This window comes from Gallus gallus, chromosome 9, assembly GCF_016699485.2.
Source record: "Gallus gallus isolate bGalGal1 chromosome 9, bGalGal1.mat.broiler.GRCg7b, whole genome shotgun sequence".
Lineage (NCBI taxonomy): Eukaryota > Metazoa > Chordata > Aves > Galliformes > Phasianidae > Gallus > Gallus gallus.
Genome location: NC_052540.1, coordinates 824,510 through 847,921, shown reverse-complemented (window position 1 = coordinate 847,921; position 23,412 = coordinate 824,510). Strand labels below are relative to the sequence as shown.

Genomic DNA, 23,412 nt, shown 5'->3' with positions numbered 1-23,412 from the left:
AAGCACAGCTCAGCCTGCACACCAAGGGGGGGAAACACTCTGCCCCCCCCCCCCATTGAATTTTGTTGCCCACACACATCAGAGCTGCTCAGCAGAGAGCCCCGGCACAGAGATCCATCCACACAACAGCCACACGAGTGTGGCACAGAGATTGGAGGCCCAGCAGAGCAGGCACAGTGAGCACAGCCCCACTCATTTATCCTGCTTCTCAGTGTAAATGAACCTGACATCTCTGCTACCGGAGCGCAACAGCTTCCAAGAGCCAAGCGAGCCTGGAGAGCTGCTCACTGTTTGCAACTCCGTTGAAATATATACTGCAAACTCGCCTTAAAAAGATCAAGGTACTGATAAATGGTTACAAACGCTAAAAAAAATTATGGAAAAGTTGCTCATAAAAGCAAACAGAAGTCAGACTGATAGTCTAAACAAAAGCTCCTCCTGATGCCACCCAAGGACGCCGCTGAAATCCTGTCTGGTAAACAAACCGAAACCTCGCATGCCCAAATCACACCAAGCCGATGAATGAGAAAAAAGACCTATCCATCCGTCCTCTGCTTGCTGAGGTCCATAATGTGATGCTCACAATGAAAGATCGAGTGCTAAAGGAGGAAGGGCACCGTGCTGCCGGAGCAGCAGAGTGCAGCGCTCCCCATTCGCAGCCACTGCTGCTCTCAGCGCTCCATCTCCTTGCCAGCTCACCACCGAGACCACGCAACCCCTGGGCTGGCTGACCCCCCAGCACCGCTTACAAGCAGGGCTTTGGGGCTCCTGCTGCCACAAGCAGCACCCTTCCCTGTTTTATTTTGCCTCCTCCCACTGCAGAAGGCCTTCTCCCAGCTGCAGCCGGGCACACCTGGCACCGAGAGAGGGGCTGGAGCTGCACGATGCTGGTACGAGTCTGACAGGTCCCAAAATGGCTGATGAAGCACTCTGTGCTGCCTGCTTCTTTGGCAGCCCGCGCAACGGCAGTCACCCTGCAAGCTACACCTTATCATACCAGAGTTCTTTTCTGTCTCCAGAATAATCACAACGAGGCGGATAACGCGCTTCTCTTCCTATCTTCTCCTCTTCCTCTAGAATTCTTTCTAGCTAAAAATAAAGCAGTGCATTAAGCACAGCATCTGACTTTGAACGCTGAGCTTCCTGCTCGCCCTTCCCCTGCCCCACACTTCACCAGGCCGGACCATTCAGCACCCGGTCACCAGCCAGGAGCTGCCCCAGCCTATGCTCCGCGCTCACTGCACCTCTACACCCACACAGTTCGCTGTATTGCTGCGCCAACATATTTCAGTAGAACACACCTGGGCTCTAAAACAAGTCCAGCAAAGTGCTACGGTCCTGTCAGCATGCAGATGTTTTGTACGATATTTCTTGGGAAAGCAGAGGACGGGGCCAAAGGAAGCAAGATCAGAGTGCGTGCAACCAAGCCTGACAAGTAAACTCAGAGGAACTCATAGCTACGGCAGGTTTCACGCCTGAGCTGTGATAACAGTGAACTTTTATTGTGATTTAACTGTGTGCACAGACATGGTCATCAGCAAACTGCAGCAGATGTGGTTAGATGCGACTCACAGCCTCAGGGCACAGTAAAAGCCTGCCCGCAGCTCCTGCTGTCACTGACAGACCTGCCCAACAGCTCCTGCATCCACAGTAGTCAGTGGACAAATTAAAAGGTCTGCTGTTAATGAGGAAGCAACGTCCTCGAGGTCTCATCAGAGCAATGCGTACCCAAGAAGTTGTCTTTGCTCCCTGCCCTTGGGGAACGAAAAGCTCCACATGCAGCAGAGCACAGAAAAGGTGATGACGATGTAGAAAGCCATCAACAAGCACCAGAATAAACCAAGCCTCGGTACTGTCATACTTGGACTTAGAAAATGGGACACCGTTTAGTGGAAGGTCTGCAGATTAACACAGGGAGGTTGAACAGCTGTAGACAATATCTGTTTATAATCCTTGTTCTTAGCGTGTTTACGTTCACGTAGTTCAAGTGGCTGATTTAGGCTCCTTCCAGCCATGCTGATGCAGGAAGTGACGTAAAACAGGGCAATGATTAAGTAAGAAGATGAGGATGCGCTCTGCTTTATTCCAGAAGCACGAGTTCCTGCTCTGAGAAAGCCACAGACACCACATTGGTCAGTAAGGGGCACAAGTCAGATGGGCATCCTTCCTCCCTGCTGGCGTGGGACACCTGACCCAAGTGGTATGAATGCCAATATGTGTTTTAAAGTAGAGCAAACCAGCCAGCAGGAAAAGATCCCTATGGATATACCTCAGATGCTGCATCACACAGAGATATTCACTCTCCTTTGCTACAGATGCAAGATAAACATCAGGAGCACCAAGCAGCCTCCTGCACCCACACAGCGTAGGCACCAGCTCCAGAGCAGAAAGTAACTAACCTGGTGTTTGTAAACAGAAATGCATCACATGAAATCCAAGGGTTACACGGGGATTCAACAGCTACAAAGAAAAATCATGCAGCTACAGTAAAAATAGTACAGAGGAGGGCAACTCCCTGTGGGTGGTTCCCAGCCTAAGGCTGGAGGAAATCTTCATATCTTCTTTTACGTTAACAATGCAGAGAAACTACAACTACAGTTCCTCCCAGAGAGCAAAATATGTCAGCGCCCCTAAAAAGGGCAGAATTGTTCTAGAATGGGCTGCAGAGGGATAAAGCCTTACAGGGCTAAGGGGAACGGACATGAGCGCTCCCCGACCAGGGAGGTGAAGCAAGGCAGAAAAAGCTGGGAACTGAGACAAACCTGCCATGAGACCAGCGCTTGTCCAGCCAGGAGGTGAAGCAGCATCACTATGCGGCTACAGAAAGGAACAAGAGCAGAGCATAACAGGGGGAAGACCGGGAGGCAAACGGGACAAAGATGAGAATGTGCAGAGGGAGGCACACACTGAGTGCAGGGGACAGCAACGGGGGCTGCACCTTCCAGAGCTCAGAGCTGTGGGTATGGGACAACTCACAGCAAACCAGCGGGGCCAGAGGGGTCAGGAAGTGTAATGGAGGAAGATGTGAGGTGACAGATGTGGCCGTGCGGGGCCCTCGGGGGAGGCACGGGGAGGTGAGGGGAGCTCCTGGCAACTCTGCTGTGGGGGTCAACATCACGCACCAAAGGGAGGGTCTGACATCTGACTGGAGTGGCTGCAGGAAAACGCTATGGGAGGTGAGCGTGGGAATAGCCAGACGTATTCTGCTGAGCACGGCGGGCTCTGTGCTGGGCTACTGGAGGGCAGCCAGGGGTCCTAAGGGACACCCGCAGGAACACCTCAGCGCGGCGGGGGTCGCTGGCGGCGCAGGAAGGGCGCTCAGAGGGCGGCTGCAGGGGAGACCGTGGCCAGAGCCGGGAGGGACGGCTGCTGGGGTCCGCAGCGGGTCCCTGAGGGCCGGGCTGCAGGGGGGCGGGCTGCAGAGGTCCTCCTCAGACCCGTGACGGGCGGTGGGGCGTCCGAGGCGGCGTCCGGAGGGGCGGTGCGGGGCGGCCGGCGGGTCTCCGCGAGGCGAGCGGCAGGAGCTCCGGCGGGTCCTCGGGGGCGGCGCGGGGTGGTCGGCAGCTCCCTGAGGAGCGGGCCGGGGACACGCGGCCCAGGGAGGGCGCCGAGGGGCGGCCGGACCGGCAGCGGGGGAGGGGGAGGCGGCGGCGCCGAGGAGACGCGGAGACAGCGCCGGCGACAGCGCTGCCGGAGCGCGAGGCCCTACCCGCGGCCCCCGCCCGCCGCACGCACCTTCTGGCGGATCTGCCCGGACGTGGAGACTTTGCGGATGAGTTTCTGCGGCGAGCCCGGCTCCTGCTCCGGCTCGCTGTCCGACGACTCGTCCGCCGCGGCGCTGGCGGCGGCGGCGGCGACCGCCCCGGCCTGGGGCTGCATGGCACCCGCCGCCGCCATGCTGCACCGTCCGCGGCGGCGCGGCCGGAGCCCACCTCCCACCACCGCCCGCCCGCCCCCGCCGCCTATCCTCCTGCAGCGCCCCCTGGCGGGGATGAGGGGAAGCGCTGAGGCTGGCTCGGCTCTGCTCGGCGCCCCCAGCCGGGCTCCCTCCGCCTCTCCCTGTGGTGGAGTTGTGAGAGGCCGCGGGGACGGCAGGTGCTCCGTCGGGCTGTAGCGTTCAGCCGGGAGTCACCGCAAAATTAACAATACGAATAGCGGAACAAGGATTAGGAAAGGCCTTCCTCTTACTCTAAGCCTCCCCTCACGACCAAAGCTGCGCTCACACGACCCGTGCTGCCCAGGCACACCTGAGAACGGCTGCAGCGATGCTTTAGCAGCGCACAGGGCACAAGGCAGGGCACGAAGCAAGCAGATTGCCTGCTGTGGGCTCAGCCCGGGCGAGGCAGCTGTGACACACACTGCCCAGTGGTGCACAGTGAGGGTGCTGGCGGAGCTGTGGGCTCAGCTGCGGCCCTCACCTCACTGCTTTCATCATCTTAAACAAGACCCGTTTGCAGAGCATTGTGAAGCAAAGCAGGTTCAACATTGCTGATTCCACAGCAACTCGCTCGCTCCAGGCTTTCAGCAGGGCCCTGTGCGCCCACTAGGAGGAAACGGGCATCTCTAAGATGTGCTTTTTCCTCTATGAAGCGACCATCATTGTTGGTTAGGATCGAAGTGGAAAGGTCTTGAATTCACTTTGTGTTGCGTAGGGTGAGAAACATACATTTACAATAATAAATGTAGGCCTGGCCTTCGGGCTTTTCAGGAGAATTTTAATCCAGAAACAGTGCAAAACAGAGCAAAAATGAGAGAAGGGTAACAGCAGCCCTGTGACACGCAAAATGTAACTAGCTGCTGCAACTCGTTTCAGCCAGAGCCTATGCGAGACTCAGAAAAGGACCCGATGCATCTGCATGGATAACGAGAACATTCAGCTCAACAAGGGAGATCCGTGTTTGCAGACTGTGTTCTCATTTCTTAGAGTAGAAGCTGATCTCTGGCAGAGCAATGCGGGTTTCTAGGGGCAGTTTGCCCCATGGCTTCTTCCTTAATTTCACTGCACCCTCTTTTGAAGCACTGCCACACAAAGAAAACTAGATTAGATGAGATTAACCTGGACTAGCAGCTCTCTGGTTAGCATTGCACATAGGGAGCTACATGAACGAATTCAATACAACTACCGTGAAAGATGACTTGCAAGACATTTAATGGTAGAGAAGGCGAATGTAAGTCATACACAGGGTCAGTGCAAGCACTGAAAATATTACCTAGATGAGTTTGATAAAGCAGAAATGCAAAAGCAAACAAAAGGAAACAAAACCAATTTCATATAGCCCACTGAGGAACTTCCAAGTCAAAGGCAGCAAGCCAGCCATTCAAACTAGGACTCAGTTCACTAGTGAAAAAGACAGAGACTCCTCCACCCCAGCTGAGCACAGGCAGGCTGCACAAATCCTCATTTAAGCTTTCATCAATGGTAAAAGTAACCAACTACCTGAATAGGTAGCTCTGAAGCAGACGTTGCAGCCTTCCTGCCCTCCTCTGGCAGGTAGAGTAAGCAGCAGGTCTGGAGTTTGCTATGTTCGAGTGGAAACTTTTAGCAAGTAAAAGAGATGTATGATTTTATGTCTACTGATCCCTGACAGCACATGCACCAAGAACACAGTTTACTAAAAACCTAGGTCCTAAACTACAAATTGGTGCCAGGCTACGTAGCTTCTCCATCAGCTCATTCTTTTCATCACTCATCAGTTGAGGAAACATTCTTGTTTTCTTCTTCATCACCCGTATCTTTTAGCTGTTGGCGAGCAAACTCCTCAAATACCATCTCTGCATCACTGAAAGGGAAGAAGCACAGGTCTTTCAAAATGAGGTCAGCCATTTTTTATACCAGCAGACTGAAAAGCAGCAAATTGGAAGAAGAAGAGAAGCCTGGAGCAGTCTCTGGTGATATTTCTTTTGTCTTCAAAGGGATTTGTATCACATCCCCACAGACACTGTCTGCACTGGTGCTATTCTAGATAGTATGAAAAGGAATTGACTGAACAAGTCAGGAAACAAACTGAGGAGGTTTTCATCTCCAATGAATCACGCTCTTTCCAGCTAAATATCTACATATCAGCTAGCTGAATAGTTTGTTGCTTGAAAGGGTCTTTGTATTGAGATAAAATGTGAAACCTTTCATCCTTCTGCACTTAAAAAAAGGGCACGTGGTTGAACTCACTGAGTTCCTGAAACTACAGAGCTACAGAGCATCAGCTGACCATCTCTTTCTTTCCAACTGTTAGGCAAAGTATGATTTCAAACTGCTTTCACATGGTCAGTCCTTACTGCTCAACTGACAGTGGCAATTTGTCAAGCCACAGCAGCTTACTCTCTTTTTAAGTTCATGCTCTGTGAACGCTGTGGATTTTCCTCCTTTTCTGAGGAGCTTTCAAAGAGGCAATGTGGAGCAGCAGCTAGAATGTGAAATACCAAAGAAACTTACCCATCCTTCCCTGCAGTCATCAGCATGCAGTAAAGGAGGAAAAGAGAGACACCAGCAGTTAGAACAGCGGATGTTAAAAATAGCAAAACTTTATAAAGCATCAGGACTTGCAGCAATACAAGAACACCAACAGTCTGAACACGTGTGCATGCACCTGCCGAAGCAGAACTTGATCTCTCAGATGTGAAAGCACTCCAGCAATGTCACCCAAGACCTCAGAAGGGCTGAGAAACAAACAGATTTTTCCCATTTATGCTCGCTAGCAGCCACAGCTGTGAGAAACATCTGTGCACACACTCCTACTCTGATGACAGTGCTCATGTGTCAGTCTTCATTGGTCTGTCACTGCGATTTAAGTAGTCAGCCGGTGAGGAGGTGTTCTCATTCAGTACACACAGAGCTACTGAAATCAGAATTAAAGAAGCAGCCTCTCAGCAGAGGCAACACTCCTGATTTCATCCCTGCCTAAATATAAACCTTTGGTGCTTGTGTTCCTTTGATAGGATCTTTGCCGACCACACAGCAGTGATAGCAGCATTGCAGCTTGCTAGCAGGATTCCTTGGAAGGTGTATTCAGCACAGCCTAAAGTAAGCAAAACAGACTATGTTGCAGGGAAGAGGTGGGAAAATGGATTGTTTTGCTTTTACATTCATTTTATCAAGTAACCATTGCATCACTCGCTTATTTCTTATGAATTTATGTGAGAAAGCACAGTGCTGTAAGGCCAGCGTTCTACAGAAGTCATCAGGGATGGGTGATGCTTCAGTGACTGGATGACCTGGACAACTCCCACCCACAGCACACACTGAAATCAAAGGCAACAAGCTGTGGTTAACGCTGCTGGAAAAGCCAGCATTAAAAGTGTGCCAAGTGGGGCACTGCAGCCAAAATGCTTCAAATGATGGATCGCATAAGAGCACCCCTGATGTGTGTCCATGGTGTGAAAGGACAGCTTCCTCTGCTCACAAAGGCCAGGATGAAGTCTGGACAGTCTCAGGGCAATCCTACTTGACTGAAACAGATTTAAAATGAAATATTTAGAGGTTGCAAAGTTTCTTTAGAGTTTCCAACCCAAAGCATCGCTCTCATTTTATTTTCCTCCCATTTTTATTCTTTAAATAGTCTGTTCTCTTTCCCCTCTCCGAAGTACACTCATTACTATGGGAACAGTGACATCAGAGACGTGGGCAAAGCGAGAGATCTTCAGCAGTGTGGTTTGAAGCTGATTCTACAGAATGGGCTGGGGGGGGAGGAATTTTTTGGGTTAGGCATATACTTTGTTGTCTGATACTTACTGAATCGATACACAGATATTGTAGCAGCATAGCAATGTTGCATAGCTTAGGTGTAAGACTACATTCAAATACGTAAATCTTTCAATGCGTTTTATCTTCAGGCTGCTACATTACATCCCATTGGCTTGCCTACATCAGCACCCCAACAGGAGTCAGGCCCTCCCCTCATTGTTATCCTGCTGTCCCATGGCTTATTTAGCATTATAACACTGAAAAAGTCACGGGAACCTAAAAATAAGGAAAAAGCCAACCTATTTCCAACTGGCATCCCAGTAATTGTTTTGAGGGTCAGGATGGGAGGGGACTGTGTTTGAGGACAGATGAGGCTCCAGAACATCACCAAACTCTCTGCAGAGGGTTTTCTACAAGCCCTTATTATGCAGCCACAGAAATGACTCCATGTAATTAAAGTTGTGACATATAGTAATTTTCATTATAAGTTTGCTTTTAACCTCTTTTAACTTCATGATGGGGAAAAAAAAAAAAGAAGCAGCTGTGTAACATTTTAAGGCATGCAAGCCCTTTGAAAATTCACTAATTTCTGCAAGTTACAATACCAATGCAGGGTGAGCGTAGGGTTAAAGGGACACAATATTTATGGGCTTCTTGAAAGCAATCCTTTCATGCAAGCTTAACAAGGGAGCAGATAAATGACCATTTGTTGAACACTAGCCAAAATAAAGGTCAGTGTCCAAGTCGTAGGCCCACGAAATGTAAAACATCAGGACAAGAGCAGGAAAACCCCAGAGCAAAGAACTCACACTGAGCACAGCCTTGTGAAAATCCCAGCAGGAGCTTCTGGGCGAGCTGCTGACTGAGAAAGGCCTGGGAAGCACCAAGAGATACAGCCCAGTTGGACTCCGTCTTTAAAAGAAACAGCTCTCCATCCATTTTTGTCAATGGGCAGAAAAGACTGACTGCCAACCAATGTGACAGGAGCTGCCTTGCCTAAAAATAACCGCCTGGGAACCACATGGATCCAAAAACAGTTGCACAACCAGCACACATGAAACATACAGACACTGTCCGACGAGAAGTCCAAGACAAGACAGCCATAAATAGACATGGAAAAAGAAAGGCAGCAAGCAGTTCCATTTCTGTCTCTTCCAGGTGCGAAAGGAAGAGCGAGCAAACAGCAGTGGCCATGCTTTCCGACAGACCTGCTTTTTACTCAGGGATGAATGCTCATACAGACAAATAAAAAGGGTCAATGTGCTGTGAAGGCGCAGTGCAGCAAACTGCACGTGTCCATGTTTGGCCCAAAAACTGAGTCATGTTCTCCAGAAGTTTACCTGTTCGGACACTGGGGTTCTCCACACTCACTTCACAGAATCACAGAACGGCCTGGGTTGAAAAGGACCACAGTGCTCATCCAGTTCCAACCCCCTGCTATGTGCAGGGTCGCCAACCAGCAGACCAGGCTGCCCAGAGCCACATCCAGCCTGGCCTTGAATGCCTCCAGGGATGGGGCATCCACAGCCTCCTTGGGCAACCTGTTCAGTGCGTCACCGCCCTGTGTGTGAAAAGCTTCCTCCTAATATCTAAGCTAAACCTCCCGTGTCTCAGTTTAAAACCATTCCCCCTTGTCCTATCACCATCCACCCTCGTAAACAGTCAGCTCTGCATGATTAAATGCACTGATGTTACGTTTCATTTACTTCTGCTGTAAGTCACTTTAGCTAGAGAAAGGAAAAGATATTACCGCTCTGCAGGGAATAAGTGAATAAGTATGTGACATTTCTAATCCACTTTAGCTTCAACTCTCTAAACTGCTTTGACTTTTCCTTTCTCCCAGCTGTATCTTAAGATGAAGTGACAACTCTGTGAAGAAGGGAGGTACAACAGACAAACTGGTTACTACTGACTCATCAGTAAAATCAAAAGGGAACGGGAAAAGGAGTGATCTCAAAATTCCCTGTGCATGTACCTTTACCTGCACTCGCTGCAGGTTTAGCTGCAGAGGCTGCTAAACAAGCCAACAAATTATAATTATATCTTGTGGGAACCTTAACACTGTAAATACTTTGTTGAAGCTCCATCTCTGCAATTAAGACTTGATTTGCTTGATTACAAATTCAAATGTTATTTCACTTAAGTTTATGGACTGAAGTGGTAGAATAAAAACTGCATCTCCAAAGCATGAACAGTCCTTCCAACAGCGAGATAAGGCAGAGAACATGGAAAGCCAGGAGGAGTTTTGGTTTACCAGCTTTGTTTGGAAGCTGTTTCATTCCCAGTAATGAGCTCAGCTCAGGCACTGCGCCCCAGCACAGTTGCCAGATCAGCTATGCAGGCTTCTGAGGGATTTTATTTCGTGTTAGTTTCCTTGTTCAAATAGAAAACACTTTTTTTTCCTCCTGTTGACTGCTTGTAGGGCTTTCCCATGGGATAGCTCTTGAAACTGCACTTTGCCCCCCCCCCCTCCCAAAATTGCAAGAAACCCGCGATTTCCATCTGTAGAAAAAGCACGACATGTAGCTGTCTCCTGACAGCAAGCTCCCAGACGACTTTGATGTAGCAAACAATATGTGGGCTGCATCTTGGGTGAGAGGATGTGCTGGGGGAAGTGATCTGAGAAATACTGCTGTTCTCCATTTCCCCTGTAAAGTCTTCTGCCCGCATTCTTTTGAGTGTGCTACATAACAGAGCGTATCAGCCATCCTTTGAAATGATCTTAAAAGGGAGAACTGACTGACTTCCATTCTTCTTCATCCTAGCCTACAAATGCTTCTGCCAAAATTATCAGCCCGAAGCACACGAAATAAAAAGGGAGTTGTGGCATTAACACCAAACACGGCATTACGTCCAAAAAAACCTCACACCATTCTGCAAATACACACAGAATTCATATTACCATTCCCCGAGCCTTTGGATGGTCCTCATTTGAGGCTGTTAAGCTTCTCTCTGGAACCACAAAAGCTCGATTTTGCAGCCCTGGGGTCCCAGCAGCACGTCTGCCATGTGAAGCTCACTGCGGACACCAGATGGCCCTCACCAACCACCTTTCCTAAGCCACCACCCCAGCTTTGGCCAACCTCAGAGGCAGGGGGATTCCTGCAGGAAAGTCTAGGGGAAATACTTCAGGATGTGCAAGCAGAACAGATGGGAAGATCCTTGGCAAAGCTGCTCTCCTACAGAGAGTCACCACTTGAGACCATGATCCAGTGAGCAGCACTGTCAGCAGTTTGCTAGCAGAGCTCTGCAGGCATGCAGCAGGAAGGGAAATCCATTGCATGGGCACAGTGTTTGCCTCATAGCAGCTTCTCCAAGGTTGTCCGCCCTTATCAGTCCTACAGACCAACCCTGAGGATCCAACTTCCCATCTCACAGGCCGCAACCTGCATGCATCTGTGGAGTGCCCGTGGTGATGCTGCTGTCTTCCACGTGGCCACAGCAGAAAGGCAGTGAGGGGGGGACAACCATTGTGGTTCATCCTGAAGGTGCTTCCTGGACTCACTGCACTGCTCTGATGGCAGTGCAACATGCACAAAAGACTTCTCAGATGAGCACATGCTGTGTCTGCACTGGCACAGCTCACAGCAGAGGTTTTCTTGGGCAGAGATGAGTTTTCTACAGTGCAATTCTCAAAAGGAGTTAAGAAGCCCTCCTTCAGCCACTCAGGCATGCCCACTGATTCCTAACCAGAGCACCTGAGGATCACCAGTCTCTCTTCTCGCTGCTCATGTCCAAGTCCTCCAACAATTTAAAATGCAGTAATTCAGTTGGAAGGGATCTTCAAAGAGCACCCAATCCAACTGCCTGAGCACTTCAAGGCTAGCCAAAAGGTAAAGCATGTTATTGCAGGCATTAATCAAACGTCTTTTGAAAAACCAGTAGGCACCAACTGCAGGAAGCCTGTACCACTGTTTAACCACCCTCATGTCCAACCTGAAACTCCCCTGGCATTCCCTCGTGTTTCTGCATCGGTTCCCAAGAGCAGGGTGCAGCAACTCACTCCCGGCCCCCTCCTCAGGAAGTTGTGGAAAGCAGCGAAGTCGCCTTGCCCTCCCTTCCTCTAGGCTGGGCAACCCAGGTGTGCTCAGCCTCTCCTCCCAGGACGTCTTCCAGCCCTTTCACCAGCTTTGGTGTCCTCCTCTGGGCACTTCACATCCCATAAAAACACTGTGGAGCCCAGAACTGCACACAGTATTCGAAGTGAGGCTGCACCAAAGCTAAGCGTAGTGGGAGAATCACCTCTGTTGATCAGTTGGCTGTACTATGTTTAATGTATCCCAAGCATTTAGGGATGAGGGCTAAAGCACTCTTACCAATGCCTCCAGTATAGAGCATAGAAACTACCTTGGGATAACTCCTTTCATAGACTCCTCCATAATCTAGTGGTCATGTTCTGAGATACCACAACTTTACATAAGTTTTAGCCCAAAGAAAAAAATAAAGCAAAGAAAGCACAGTGCAGAAGCAGCCATGGGTTTCTGCTTGAAGCCCACATAACTGCATCCAAAGACAAAGAGCAGGGCAGGCTGACTCGTCTAGAACCATCCCAACACTGAAAGGCAGGCATCATGTTTTGTGTTCAGATGCCGTACAGGAAATCCTGGTTCAGTGCACCTTGCAGTTTCTGTATGATCACTGCTAGGAAACAGATGCAGTCAGGGACTGAAGAAGTGGGAAGAGAACACATGCTTAAGACAGTCTGAAGTTTTTCCATCCAATCATATCATATCCAATCATATACCCAGGGAAAGTTGGTTCTTTGCACTGGCCTATGATTTATACAAGTAACCAAGACAGCAAGCTGGTTAACCTTCAGGATGTTTGTCACACTTCTATCTACTGACCCAATTCTGAAGACACCGTTCCTCTCAGATTCCTCTACACAAAAAATGAACATCAAAACCACACCTCAAACCCCACAGGCAGTGTTACATGTACATAACAGGGACTTTGTAAGATCACGAATGGCTTTGTCACCTCTTAACTTTGCTTAAAAGTATTGTGCTTTTTTTTTTTTTCTTGTACATCTCAGGTGTTTTCTGGGACAGATTCTTGTTTGCTGTTTTGTAATCTGGCTAGAAATTGTTGACAGCTGAGCTCAGGACCTTTGGCACAGCACTCATGAGATTTAACCACGCAGTGCTCCTTCAAGTCCCTGTGCTTTCGGTTGTGATTCTACAGATGAAAGAAGGGAAACATGACCCAGTTCTGCTTTTTCCATCTCAGCATCCCATCTCCCTGTTCCCTTGTGCCTTGAGGTTCACAAAGATGCACAGAGTAGTCCCCTACAGGCTAAATCACTGCAAGCCTTGCAGTAGTAATAATTCATGTGAGATGACCACAACAACAACAAGAAAGCAAAAATGAGGTATAACTGACCTGCTGGGTTCTTTTCCTCAGGTTTGGGGTGCATGAGACGAAATGGCAGCTCTGTGCTCACTTCACTATGGGGAAAAAGAGAGAATGCATCAGATCCACAGCCCCCAGCCGTGCCTGCTTCCATGCTCACCTCACCTCAGGCCAGCCTAGACCCCGAATTCCAGCCTCACCTATTCCTTCAGCTCTTTTCTAATTATAACTTTCACCTTAAAAAGAGTTAAGTTCAGATTTCTCCACAAAATTCCTAGGGATATCTACTCTAGTAAGATGGGTTTATGATGTGCTGAACATACTTGCATACACGTACAAGATAGAGTTCTGTCATTGCCCTACTTTGTTTTTTAAACCAGTGACTGTGCAGATTTCTCATTCCTATTAGCTTATGGGATAATTACCTATTTGTTAGTGGGGGGAGGGGAAGGAGGATAAGAAGAGGGTGAAAAGACAAATTAGCAACTATGGCTACATGGTCTGAAAATGAACATGGCACTTACCTGGAGGTGAAGTCTCCCAGCAAGCTACAGAAGGAAACAGAGGAAAACACCATTATGTTTAGTGCCTTCCCCTTTGGATGTTCTACAATATGTGTCCTTTCTTTTAGGGTGGACTGTCCCACCTTCTCCAGAATAGTCAGTGAAATACACACTTCGCTCTCTTAATTCTAAGCAGATGTAGCAAGAAGTCTCTTACCCTGAAACAGTGAGCTTCACTCTGACCTTGTAGGAAACCAGAATCCCCATCACTGTCTTGTCTATTCCATCCTTAATACTATCAGAGAAAACAAAGTGGTGTTAGGTAGTACAGCAACAGAGCAACAACGTATGGCAGGACAAACAACTAGATGAATATCCCATTGTCCTGAAAAAGAGGCAGCTACCTCTTCCCATCCTCGTTACCCTTTAGCCTGAATGACTACAACAGGGTAAGATGTGCAGCGCAGACGCACCCGTCAAGACAGATACAGACATCTGATAAGTCAGATCTTGCCCTCTTCTTCACACCTCCCAACAGTTGAGACCCTTTAAAACTCTGCTCACATGGTGCTAGAAGCCAAGTTGGTATCCTCATCCTTCAGCTTGCCATCCAGGGCTATTTCCCGCGTCTGCCGGTTGTTTGCTAGCAAGGGCAAAACTGTCAGTGTTGTTGTCAGGCTGCTGTTTGGCTGCACCTTTTCCCTGGAAATAAGAAGCAGGTGAGAGTGGGAAAGGGATACACTCTGATTTGCCTTGCACGCCCAACTAGGATAATTTCAAAACGGATCACAAAGCCATCCACAAGGAGTACGATTTGTCTGTAGACTTAGAAGTCTACAAGGTGGATGTATGTGTCTGAACCCGGCAGAAAAATGTCCTTTGTACATCCAAAAGTTGATCCAACCATGCCACAGACCTCTGTATCCGGACAAAATGAATCCCAGTTCAGAAGACCAGTACTCAAAGGAAGACGTGCCCCTAAATGGCAGAGCAAAACCCAGGGAAGTATCAAGTGTCTGGGTGGATCCAGCCCTGCAAATGCACTGCAAGGCAATAAGAGCAGAAGGTTCTCCATGCCACCACACTATAAAGCCAAGGGTTTGGCAAGGGTTCTTCTGATCTCATTAGAGAAAGCGTTATGAAAAGGGCTGACCCCAAACTAGACCATCCAGCACTCCCAGGCACATAGCAACAGCTTTTAGAAAAGCAGTGCAGATCCTTTCAAAGATTTCAAGCAGTGGGGGAGCAATGTGCCCTTGTTAAATGTTTCGTGTAGGTAATTACACTTCAAACAAAGCAGCTTTTCTGTAGCCTCCCCTGTTCTCTGAAAAAAGGAGCAAGGTACCCGCTGGTACACAAAGAAGAGACCAGCTGCACCCAGAGCATGGCTGACATCAAGGCAAAGAGTGCTGTAACAGCAGGCAACTGCCATGCTGCAGCCAGGAATACCTCCCCTAACAGAGGAGGAGGGTCGTTAAGAGGATGTGAAGGAGTGTAGCAAGGATGGATAAGCAGAGTATTCACTCACGGTGCTTCCTCAGCAGCTACCACTTTTGTGTAGAAGTCACTGGAGTACAGAACCACGTTGGCAACCTGCTCCACTGAAGTGAGGAAGGGAAAGAGGGACTATCAGTTGTGCACAGGCATCGGAAACAACACAGCTGCTCCACAGTCTCAGGAGTGGAAAACATGAGGAGAACAGCAGGAAAACCCATACGTTGAGAGCCTGAAGGGAGCACCAGGTCAGGCAGCCTGATCACAGACTTTGCCACCTGTGTGTTAGTCTCTGTCTTCCCTGAAACGCATCCAGCTTTGGTTTGGAGATGACAGAAAGCCCATGGTATCCCTTAGGAGCCTGCTCTTCTCATTACAAGGATCTCCCTCTCTAAACATGCCTGCTTTCACCTCTGGTGCACAAGAGGTGCTATTTACAGCACCATCAAGCAGACTGGATACCAAACTGCAGCCAAGTTCCTCTGACAGCATTCTCCAAACGAACACTAGAAAGCATGTGGTGATTTTGATTCAAGAGAGAATCTGAAATAAGGTCTTTTTAAGCTACACTGAAGAATGTCAGGTTAAAAAATATTCGGGAGTAACTAGATAGTGCATGCAAGATAGGCACTGAATTGGCTTTCTCCGCTGTAGAGTTTTATGAAACCCTCAGCAACTTTGTTCCTTCCCTGCTTTCTTTTCTCTTTCTCATCCTTTGTCTTAGACTGCCTTCCACAGGCCCAAGCAGAACGGAGCTTGTGGGATGAAAACACGCAGTGCTACAAATAAAACACAGGCAGTGCCGAACCTCAGGCTCTGCCCTCAGCTCCCTCTCGAGGAACCACACCATCGCTGGCAGAGTGGCTGTTTCTCACAGTGCAGGGCATTTCTGAAGCCCCAGGTGAAGCACCACCTCTGCACATTCCCTGTTAGCTGAGCATTGCGCTGACAGAAGCCCTTCCCACTGGGCTCCCAAGAGGCAGACTGGGGGAAGACCTGCTTTGCCTGCCACAGTGCCAGGCCTTTCCTGTGTAGACACGACAAACTGGGGCCTGAAATTGAGCCAGGCAAATAACCACGAGTCAGGAAAAAAGGCGCAGTGTTTTACCTAATGAATAGCAGCAAACAAACAGCAACAGATGGGGGGGAGGGACGAATTCCTGATGCACTCCATACTGCCTGCTTAGGCAGTCTACAAGCACTAAATTCTGGCTCTTCCAGCCCACCATGGCCTTCTTGTCCTAAGAGAATCCAAGCAATGGTAAAAAAACATACCCTGAACTTTGATCTTCTTCACTGTTTTCTCTGTGCTGTTGGTGACCATGACAGTGACTGGAATGGGCTCACCATGGTAATACACCTAGGGGGAAACCGATGCTCAGAAACACAGTCAGAAGGCTTCTCCCAGGTCATAAACCACTCCAATCCCCACAGAGGCCAGATAAAGCAAGGTGACCCTTCCCCATGACTCACAATCCTGCCTCCAATGCCCTACTTGCCCTCAAATGACTCTGATAACGGTGTCCCACCCTCCTCTAGCAGAAGCTACTGACAAAAATCACATTAGAACCCAAGCATGCAGACCAAGTCTGGATCAGGTGAGACAGAGCCTGGTAACACACCAAATAGCTGTTTGGGTAACAAAACACATATTGGTATTGAAGTGCAACGATGCCCACATCCCAGGGGCAAACTGCTCACCTCTTTACTGAGGCAAGCTTTCAGGTGCAATGGCTTGTTGGACATGAAGAACTGCCACGTGGTCTCTGCGCAAGGTTGGGGTCCTGGTTCTTCTGGAGCAAACTGCACTTTACGGATCAACAGCCGCGCGGAGTTCCTGGGAAGCAGCAGAAGACACCAGGGTGGTACCTCATGTTTGGCTGAGGCAAGAGATTTGCACTCACACAGGCTTAATTAAACTCAAGAAGTCCACTGACAAGTGGAACAAAGGTGAATAAGCAACCACGGTGCATTATTGTAATTCCCCCCTTCTTTATAAGGGCGCAGCAGAAGACATACAGAAATACACGTACTGTTACCTCTTATGAATTCTCTCTTCCAAATTCTCTGTTGAAAAAGCTTTCACCTCGAAGTCCACCCCACAGCTCTGCCAGAGAGAGAGGGCAGCTGTGAGGCCAGCGTCACAAGCCACACCTGTAGATGTTCAAGCATCTTGCTGTATCCTAGGAACTGGCAGATCCCTGCCAACGGCAAATCCTTCTGGCCTATGACCACTGTGACAGAGATCCCTGCCACCTGGTGTATCAGCATCCACCTGCTCCATGCTACAAGGCTTAGCTCCCAGCCTCTGACAGATGGCATCCCTTCTCCTGAAAGGATGTGAGAGCAGAGCTGTGGAGGTCACAGCACACTGCAGGAGGCACCACCAGCAGGCCTGCAAGGTTCTCCAGTCCACCTTGAGTTTCTGAAACAGCTTCGTCATGCCAATACCTGACTCGTGGTCAAGCTCCTTTCTTCCCAGTGTCTAAGGACTGAGAGAGATCAGTCCTTTGCTTTAGGTCCAAGGTCCAAGCAGACCTTTGCTCTAACAGGTTTGTATTGGTATACCTGGCTTTAGGCCTAGCCCAGCTGTTCAGAGAAGCATCCTGTGAAGGACAGGAGGACTGCTTTAAATGATGCCAGAAACCCAACAGAACATCTCACTGTTTGGTGATACATCCTCTAGAGGGTTTTTTTTATACACACATACAAAACAGACCTTCTCTGCATTTGTTTTAACCCAGAAGCAGGTCTAACACCTGTTAATTACACCCACCAGTGAGATTCCAGACACTCAGCCTCCCCTCTCTCACATGACTGATAGCTAACACAAGCTTGCTAGGATCACTTCGCATGTCCAACCCACAAATCATGCAGTACCCTTAAGGAAATGGCAAGCACTGCAGATTTAGCACAGCCTTGCAGCTACTGGACTAGATTTTATTTCTTATTTTGAGGAATTGACTTCCAGCTGTAGCTCTTACAGTCAGCTTCCTGACATTTGTGGCACAACAAAGGTAAACTCCATGATAAGCACCAGTGTACCAGTCTCACCTTATCAACATCACGAGGTGAAGGCTGCAAACAGACCGAACAAGGCAGGTAATCTGGGAACTGTGGGAACAAAAAGGAAAAGAACCCAGAGCAATATTATGCAGATTTCTGTGATATTCTATTTAACTTACTGCTCACAAAAGGTACAACATAGCCCTGAAGACAACAGGTCACTTACATACAGCAACCCTTTGAAGTTCCAACTCAGAGGCAAGCTGGGTCTTATGCTTACCGTTCATGAACAAAGCCTTTTAGGAAGAAAGGGATTTAGAATATTAACAACCAAGAGAACACAGAAAAAATGTAAATAGAGGCCCGGAAACATAGAGCTCCTGGGCTTATAATCAAATACTAGAGCACTGGAGACACAGATTAGAAGCTGGGATATCTGGTTCCCATCCAGAATCATCAACATGGCTCACAGTAGTGCCAGTCACTGTTCACACGGGCTTGAAGCTCAAGCAAGGCATCTCTGTCATGGAAACACAGCTAAGGCTATTAAACCAGCCAGCCTCCACGCAGTGTCCATTTGCTCCTGGTCTGCAAAGGGCCAGCAGCTTCACCAATTGAAAAGGCTGCAGAGCCTCCTGGAGACGGAGCACCAACACCCCATCAGTGAATCCAGCAACCGGGACCACTGGATTGTACCTGAGGAGTCAATGACATCCAGCAGGCACCCACCCACTGAGCAGAATCAAAGAGGGGTACGTGTAATGACAGATGAGGAGAGGGTCAGGGGCTCTTAAGAGATACTCACTGTAAAGTAAAAGGGGTAAGCATTTTTCCCCAGCTTCTTTAGCAGAGATTCCTGCAAGTGGGAGAGAGATTCTGGCCTGTTCTCAGGTGGGTACACCTGGACTCTAGAGAAGAACAGGTCTCTCCGGAAGGTGAGGCCAATCACATCAATGTCCTCCTGGCCATACCGGAAAGCACAGGTCAGAGTCACGTACACTGGAAGGAAACACAGGTAGGTAAGGCACGCAGCAGACTAACACAGCCAGGTGATGTAAAATCCTGCACCAGTCATGGAAACTCATTTCAACACTGTCGTATAACCCAGCTGGTATTCATACATTAAGTTTTTATATACGTTACTTTGAGTAAGAAGTCCATTCACTGAGGAGTCACATTTGTGCCCCTGAAGCAATGTAAAGTTTTATCCCAGTATCTCACTTGAAAAGAGGACAAGCAAACTAAAATCTGTATTGCATAAAGCCTCAAACCTTTTTTCCCCTTGATCATTGCAGGATCCACCAAGACAACACCATCTGAAAGAAAGGAAAATAAAAAAGATTACCAGAGGATAATCAGGCTTAGGAAAGCAGGAAGGGCAGCGTGCACACTTATGGACTTACCTACAGGCTCTACACTCCCTATGTTGTCAATGAAGTCACGCTTTCCCAGGTAGATGGTCAGCTGTAGGGAAAAGATGACCACGGTTGAACTACAAAGTGTTGGTGGTTGTGTGCCTGGGGGGTGGGAGGATGTAGTACAGAGCTGCAAATTCCATAGAGAACAGAGCAATCCCATTTTAAGCATGGGTTTTTTTTCTCCCCACCAAACAATCCACACCAGGCTCAGAAGGACTATCCATGTGCTTTGGGATAAGAGAAGAGAGGACCTAATGTGGAACAGCTCCAAGAAGTAGGACACAAGTACTCACAGATGGGACAGAACTATGGATCTAAATATTTCTGATGCCATCAGATTCACTATCAAACAGTGAATCAGCTTTGTTCCAAGCATTTACCAGCAGGGCTACAACCTGGAAGAATGAGAGGGGAGTTGCCTTTTATGCAAGACTGCGACAAGCTGTCCCATATGAGCTTTGTTTACATTGTCTGCTCACACTTCGCACTAAATATGGATCACAGTCCTTCTTCAGAAAAATGAAAGAGGACAGGAAAGAGGTTTGTATTAAGTCTTCATCTTGCCTATGAGTGAAACTCATACCAATTTATACCATTATAATGGTACTTACAGCTTTGTCACGGGTGCTTTTCTTGAAGATAACTTGTTTTGGAGAGGAATCAGCATTCTTCCCTGTCTTCTGAGACTCGGGGCAGCTCATGGCCAATGGACAGGTAGGTAACTGTGGATGAATGAACTTCTCCTCCCTCAAGGGATCCTGGGAGAAACGTCAGAGGTGAGGGGTGAAAAAGATAAAAGGATGAAGTAAAAATGTAGACACAACAGTGGGGTAAAACATTCTACTCCTATGGTATAGTTTAGCAATCTGGCTCTTCCACTGGATACTCAAGTTCAGTACAAAGGAGGGCTCCTTATAAGGAAAAAAAACCCAAACAACTATTCAAAAACAGCTGCTCAGAAACATTACAGAAGACCAAGGGCTTGTTTTTCAGTCACTCAAAACACTACTAGGTCAGTAAAAATAATCCAGAGGTGAAGAGACAGCTTGGCCTTTACAGAGAGGTATGTAGAGAGACCTTCTGTGGAGTACACGAGTAGAGATAAAGGTAATCTGATCAACACAGATACTTCAATTTTCAAAAGGTTCACCAAGATTTGTCACCACAGGCTCTACATTGTCACGAGTCAAGAAGGCAGGTCAATCTCAGTCTATAACTAGGTAAGATATAGAAAATAAAGAATACAATTTATGTGGATTTTGGCTACTTTCAGGTTTGGGATTTATTTTTCACCATTGCAAGTATGCACGAGAGCTCTTTCATCTGTCATGGAACATCTGCCATTGAACACAGTCTTGGTTGTCCTGGAACACCTGCCATTGAGCACAGTCTTGGGTGAACGCAAAGAAGCCTAGGTAAGGAGTGAAAAGGCTGCCCACAGGTAGAAAACTACCCTGATATCGTCCAAAAAAAAAGTTGTCTGTGCTAAGTTGGAGGAGTGCTTCACAAAGCAGAGTGGATGGGTGCTGAAGCAGCATGGCAGTAAGTGCAAAGTATCACACATGAGGAAAATACAACTGTTGTGTGATATGCACAGTTATAGTTGTTACCACGTAGGAAGAAAGTCTTGATGTAAGCAGGGAAGTTATGCTCTTGATTTGTTTCCTCATAACAGAGCACGTTATCGATGCTATTTTAGAACCCCTGATGCATCCACATGTGGGAGTCAGCATGTTCAGTTTAAGACCCAGAACAGTGGTATACAGACAAGGTGCAACGGGCACAATTTGGAACACGGGAAGCTACATAAGAATGGGAGAAAACTTCTTTACAGTGAGGGCAACAGCACTGGCACAGGTTGCCCAGAGAGGCGGTGGAGTCTCCTTCTCTGGAGATGCTCAAAACCCACCTGGAAGCTTTCCTGTGCAACCTGCTTTAGCAGGAAGCTGGGCAAGATGGTCTCCAGTGGCCCCATCCAACCCCTATGATTCTGTGATACACGAATAATGAATGAGTCAGACCCAACCCAAAATGAGAGCTCAGCTCTAACAGTGTATTTTTCTTAATCAGAAGTGAGTACAACCCGTTACTTTCAGAGCATCAGTGAATTTGAAACATGAAAGACCTTAAGAATATAATGGTCCAACTACCTGCCCAGAAAGATGGTAAATGTAACCAGAGGTAAGGAATAGCCTGCATCCAAAACACAGACAGATGAAGCAAGATCCTTTCAGAGAGGGAAAAAATAAAGGCATGGGGGAAGGGGCTAAAAGGACCAAAAGGACACAGGAGATGTCCAAAAAGAGATGTCCAGAAAATGAGTGGTACAAAATGGAGAGGTTATTTCCCACTCTGTCATAAGTAAAAAAAGTAGCAGCATCGAATTAAGTGAATAGACAGTAAGTTCAAAACAAAATGCAGCATTTACTCGTAAAAGGTACAGCAGAGAAGACTGTACACCACCGATTTTAATAGATCTACAGGGTTAGACACGTCCCCAGGGAAAAGGGCTTTGGCAGATGTTGGGCAGGATGGCCCAGGTGGTGAGAAGCAGCAGCAGGAAAGCACAATGCTACACATACTCTTTTCATATACATCTCCCTTCTGGACACTGCTAGAGTCAGAGTGCCTTTGGTCTGATCATATATGGCTGCTTGCAGCTTGCCTCCATCCTGTCTTTCTACTTGCTTTCCCATTTTAAAGCTGTTCCAGGAGAAGAAAGTTTCTACAACCTATTTGCACACAGCAGGCTGAAGGAAGAGGAAACGCTTTCCTTAAGGCAGAGGTTACAGACAGACACACGGTTAAGAATTTCTACTTCACGAAATATAAGTAGGTTTGCCAAGTCCAGAACAGTAGCTGTGGTTGAGCAGTCACCTTACTCACTCCGTAGACCATAAGAAGAAACCGGCAAATAACATTAAATACCTTTCTGGGTTCCGAACGGCACAGGAGCTACCGCAGGGCAAAGGCATGAACTCCTAAGAAGAAGAAAGATGCATTTTCCATGCAGCCATGTCCTGTGCGCCTTCCCATCAACCTGAGAACCATGAACCTCCGAGCAAGGGAGGAAGACAATTTGTAGAAGATTTTAAAGCGCGTCTCTGGTTGCGTCCATCCGGGATTCCGACAATTAATCCCCCTCCAGGAGCAAACGTTGTACTTGGGCTGAGATTCAACCGGAAAGTGGTTATGTCAGCAAGAAAAGCATTACCTAAGGAAGACCAGGTCCTCGATGAACAGGTCTACAATGTCATCCTCGTATGCTTTACAAAGGCAACAGACTTACATAGAACAGGATGGTTACTAAAGGAGCTTTATTCTAAAGCTCTTCTTCTCTCTTCTCCTTCCCAGGGCTTCAAGCATCCAGCCTGATAAGAAGCTAAACATAGAAGAGCTGTTTATGAAAAAGAGAGTATACAAAGCAAGTCTCTATAAACAGATGCCATTATAAAGGACTGCCAGACATTTAGAGCTACCAGCCACTAAGCTTTGTATGTGTTATTGCTCCATCAGTACCTTGTTGGCTTGCTGCTTAGAAGCAATGCACTGTTAGCTAGCACACCTCCCATCCCCAGTGTACTTACAAAAAGAGTAAAGCACAACATTTAATAAAACACTTGAACAGAGATTTTAATCCATTTAGCTTTACTGTTTGTGACTGCCCCAAGAATAGCTTTCTTCCCCCCATGATGTTGTAAATAACATCAGGACCAACAACGTGTAACTCTTGTTTTGCAACCTGCATAAGCAGCTGTAGCTTTCCCCTGGGCTGCATCTGTTACTTTAATTAGAAAGACCACACCAGACCCTCTCCACTTGCCTTCTCTGCAGGCAATCTTGTGCTCATGGGTCAGGTTTGCTTTATGCCAAGTCACTGGTGAATGAATACAGTTGCCCAGGCACACAGATAAACGAACACAGAACCAGTGCTCCTCAGCTCTTTCCTTATTTTCAGAAT

At 48.0% G+C, this 23,412-nt stretch overlaps 2 protein-coding genes and 1 long non-coding RNA gene across 13 annotated transcripts in view; 1 reads left to right on the top strand and 2 right to left on the bottom strand.

The window, feature by feature from the left end:
* Window positions 1-3,911, bottom strand: part of DGKD (diacylglycerol kinase delta) — a 57,333-nt gene extending 53,422 nt beyond the window's left edge. For both annotated transcript variants that reach the window (XM_015277197.4, XM_040706007.2), the window contains exon 1: window positions 3,736-3,911. In XM_015277197.4, coding sequence (XP_015132683.1) covers window positions 3,736-3,897 — 162 coding nt within the window. In that variant the 5' untranslated portion in view covers window positions 3,898-3,911. The remainder of the gene's footprint in view (window positions 1-3,735) is intronic.
* LOC112533001 lies at window positions 2,567-23,082 on the top strand. 2 transcript variants are annotated; one of them, XR_005862333.2, is made up of 6 exons: window positions 2,567-3,176; window positions 15,075-19,485; window positions 19,657-19,991; window positions 20,091-20,165; window positions 20,725-20,866; window positions 22,155-23,082. It is a non-coding gene; the product is annotated as an uncharacterized LOC112533001 (long non-coding RNA). The 2 variants fall into 2 exon arrangements; XR_005862332.2 differs by having other exon boundaries at window positions 15,075-19,991.
* On the bottom strand, window positions 4,699-22,811 carry SAG (S-antigen visual arrestin). 9 transcript variants are annotated; one of them, XM_015277208.4, is made up of 16 exons: window positions 22,380-22,811; window positions 20,063-20,209; window positions 19,437-19,497; window positions 19,305-19,349; window positions 18,839-19,032; window positions 18,082-18,141; window positions 17,067-17,134; window positions 16,729-16,864; window positions 16,303-16,387; window positions 15,062-15,134; window positions 14,098-14,235; window positions 13,751-13,828; window positions 13,555-13,578; window positions 13,061-13,125; window positions 6,431-6,440; window positions 4,699-5,780 (listed from the first exon to the last, which is right to left on the bottom strand). In XM_015277208.4, the coding sequence occupies exons 2-16, from the start codon at window positions 20,150-20,152 to the stop codon at window positions 5,684-5,686; spliced, it is 1,224 nt and encodes a 407-aa protein (XP_015132694.2). In that variant the 5' UTR covers window positions 20,153-20,209; window positions 22,380-22,811; the 3' UTR covers window positions 4,699-5,683. The 9 variants fall into 9 exon arrangements, 7 of the variants coding, with proteins under 7 accessions (XP_015132694.2, XP_046754661.1, XP_015132693.2 ...); XR_005862330.2 differs by having other exon boundaries at window positions 4,699-5,019; window positions 5,438-5,780; window positions 19,437-22,811; XM_046898705.1 differs by having other exon boundaries at window positions 20,063-22,811.
* Window positions 23,083-23,412: the final 330 nt, after the last annotated feature.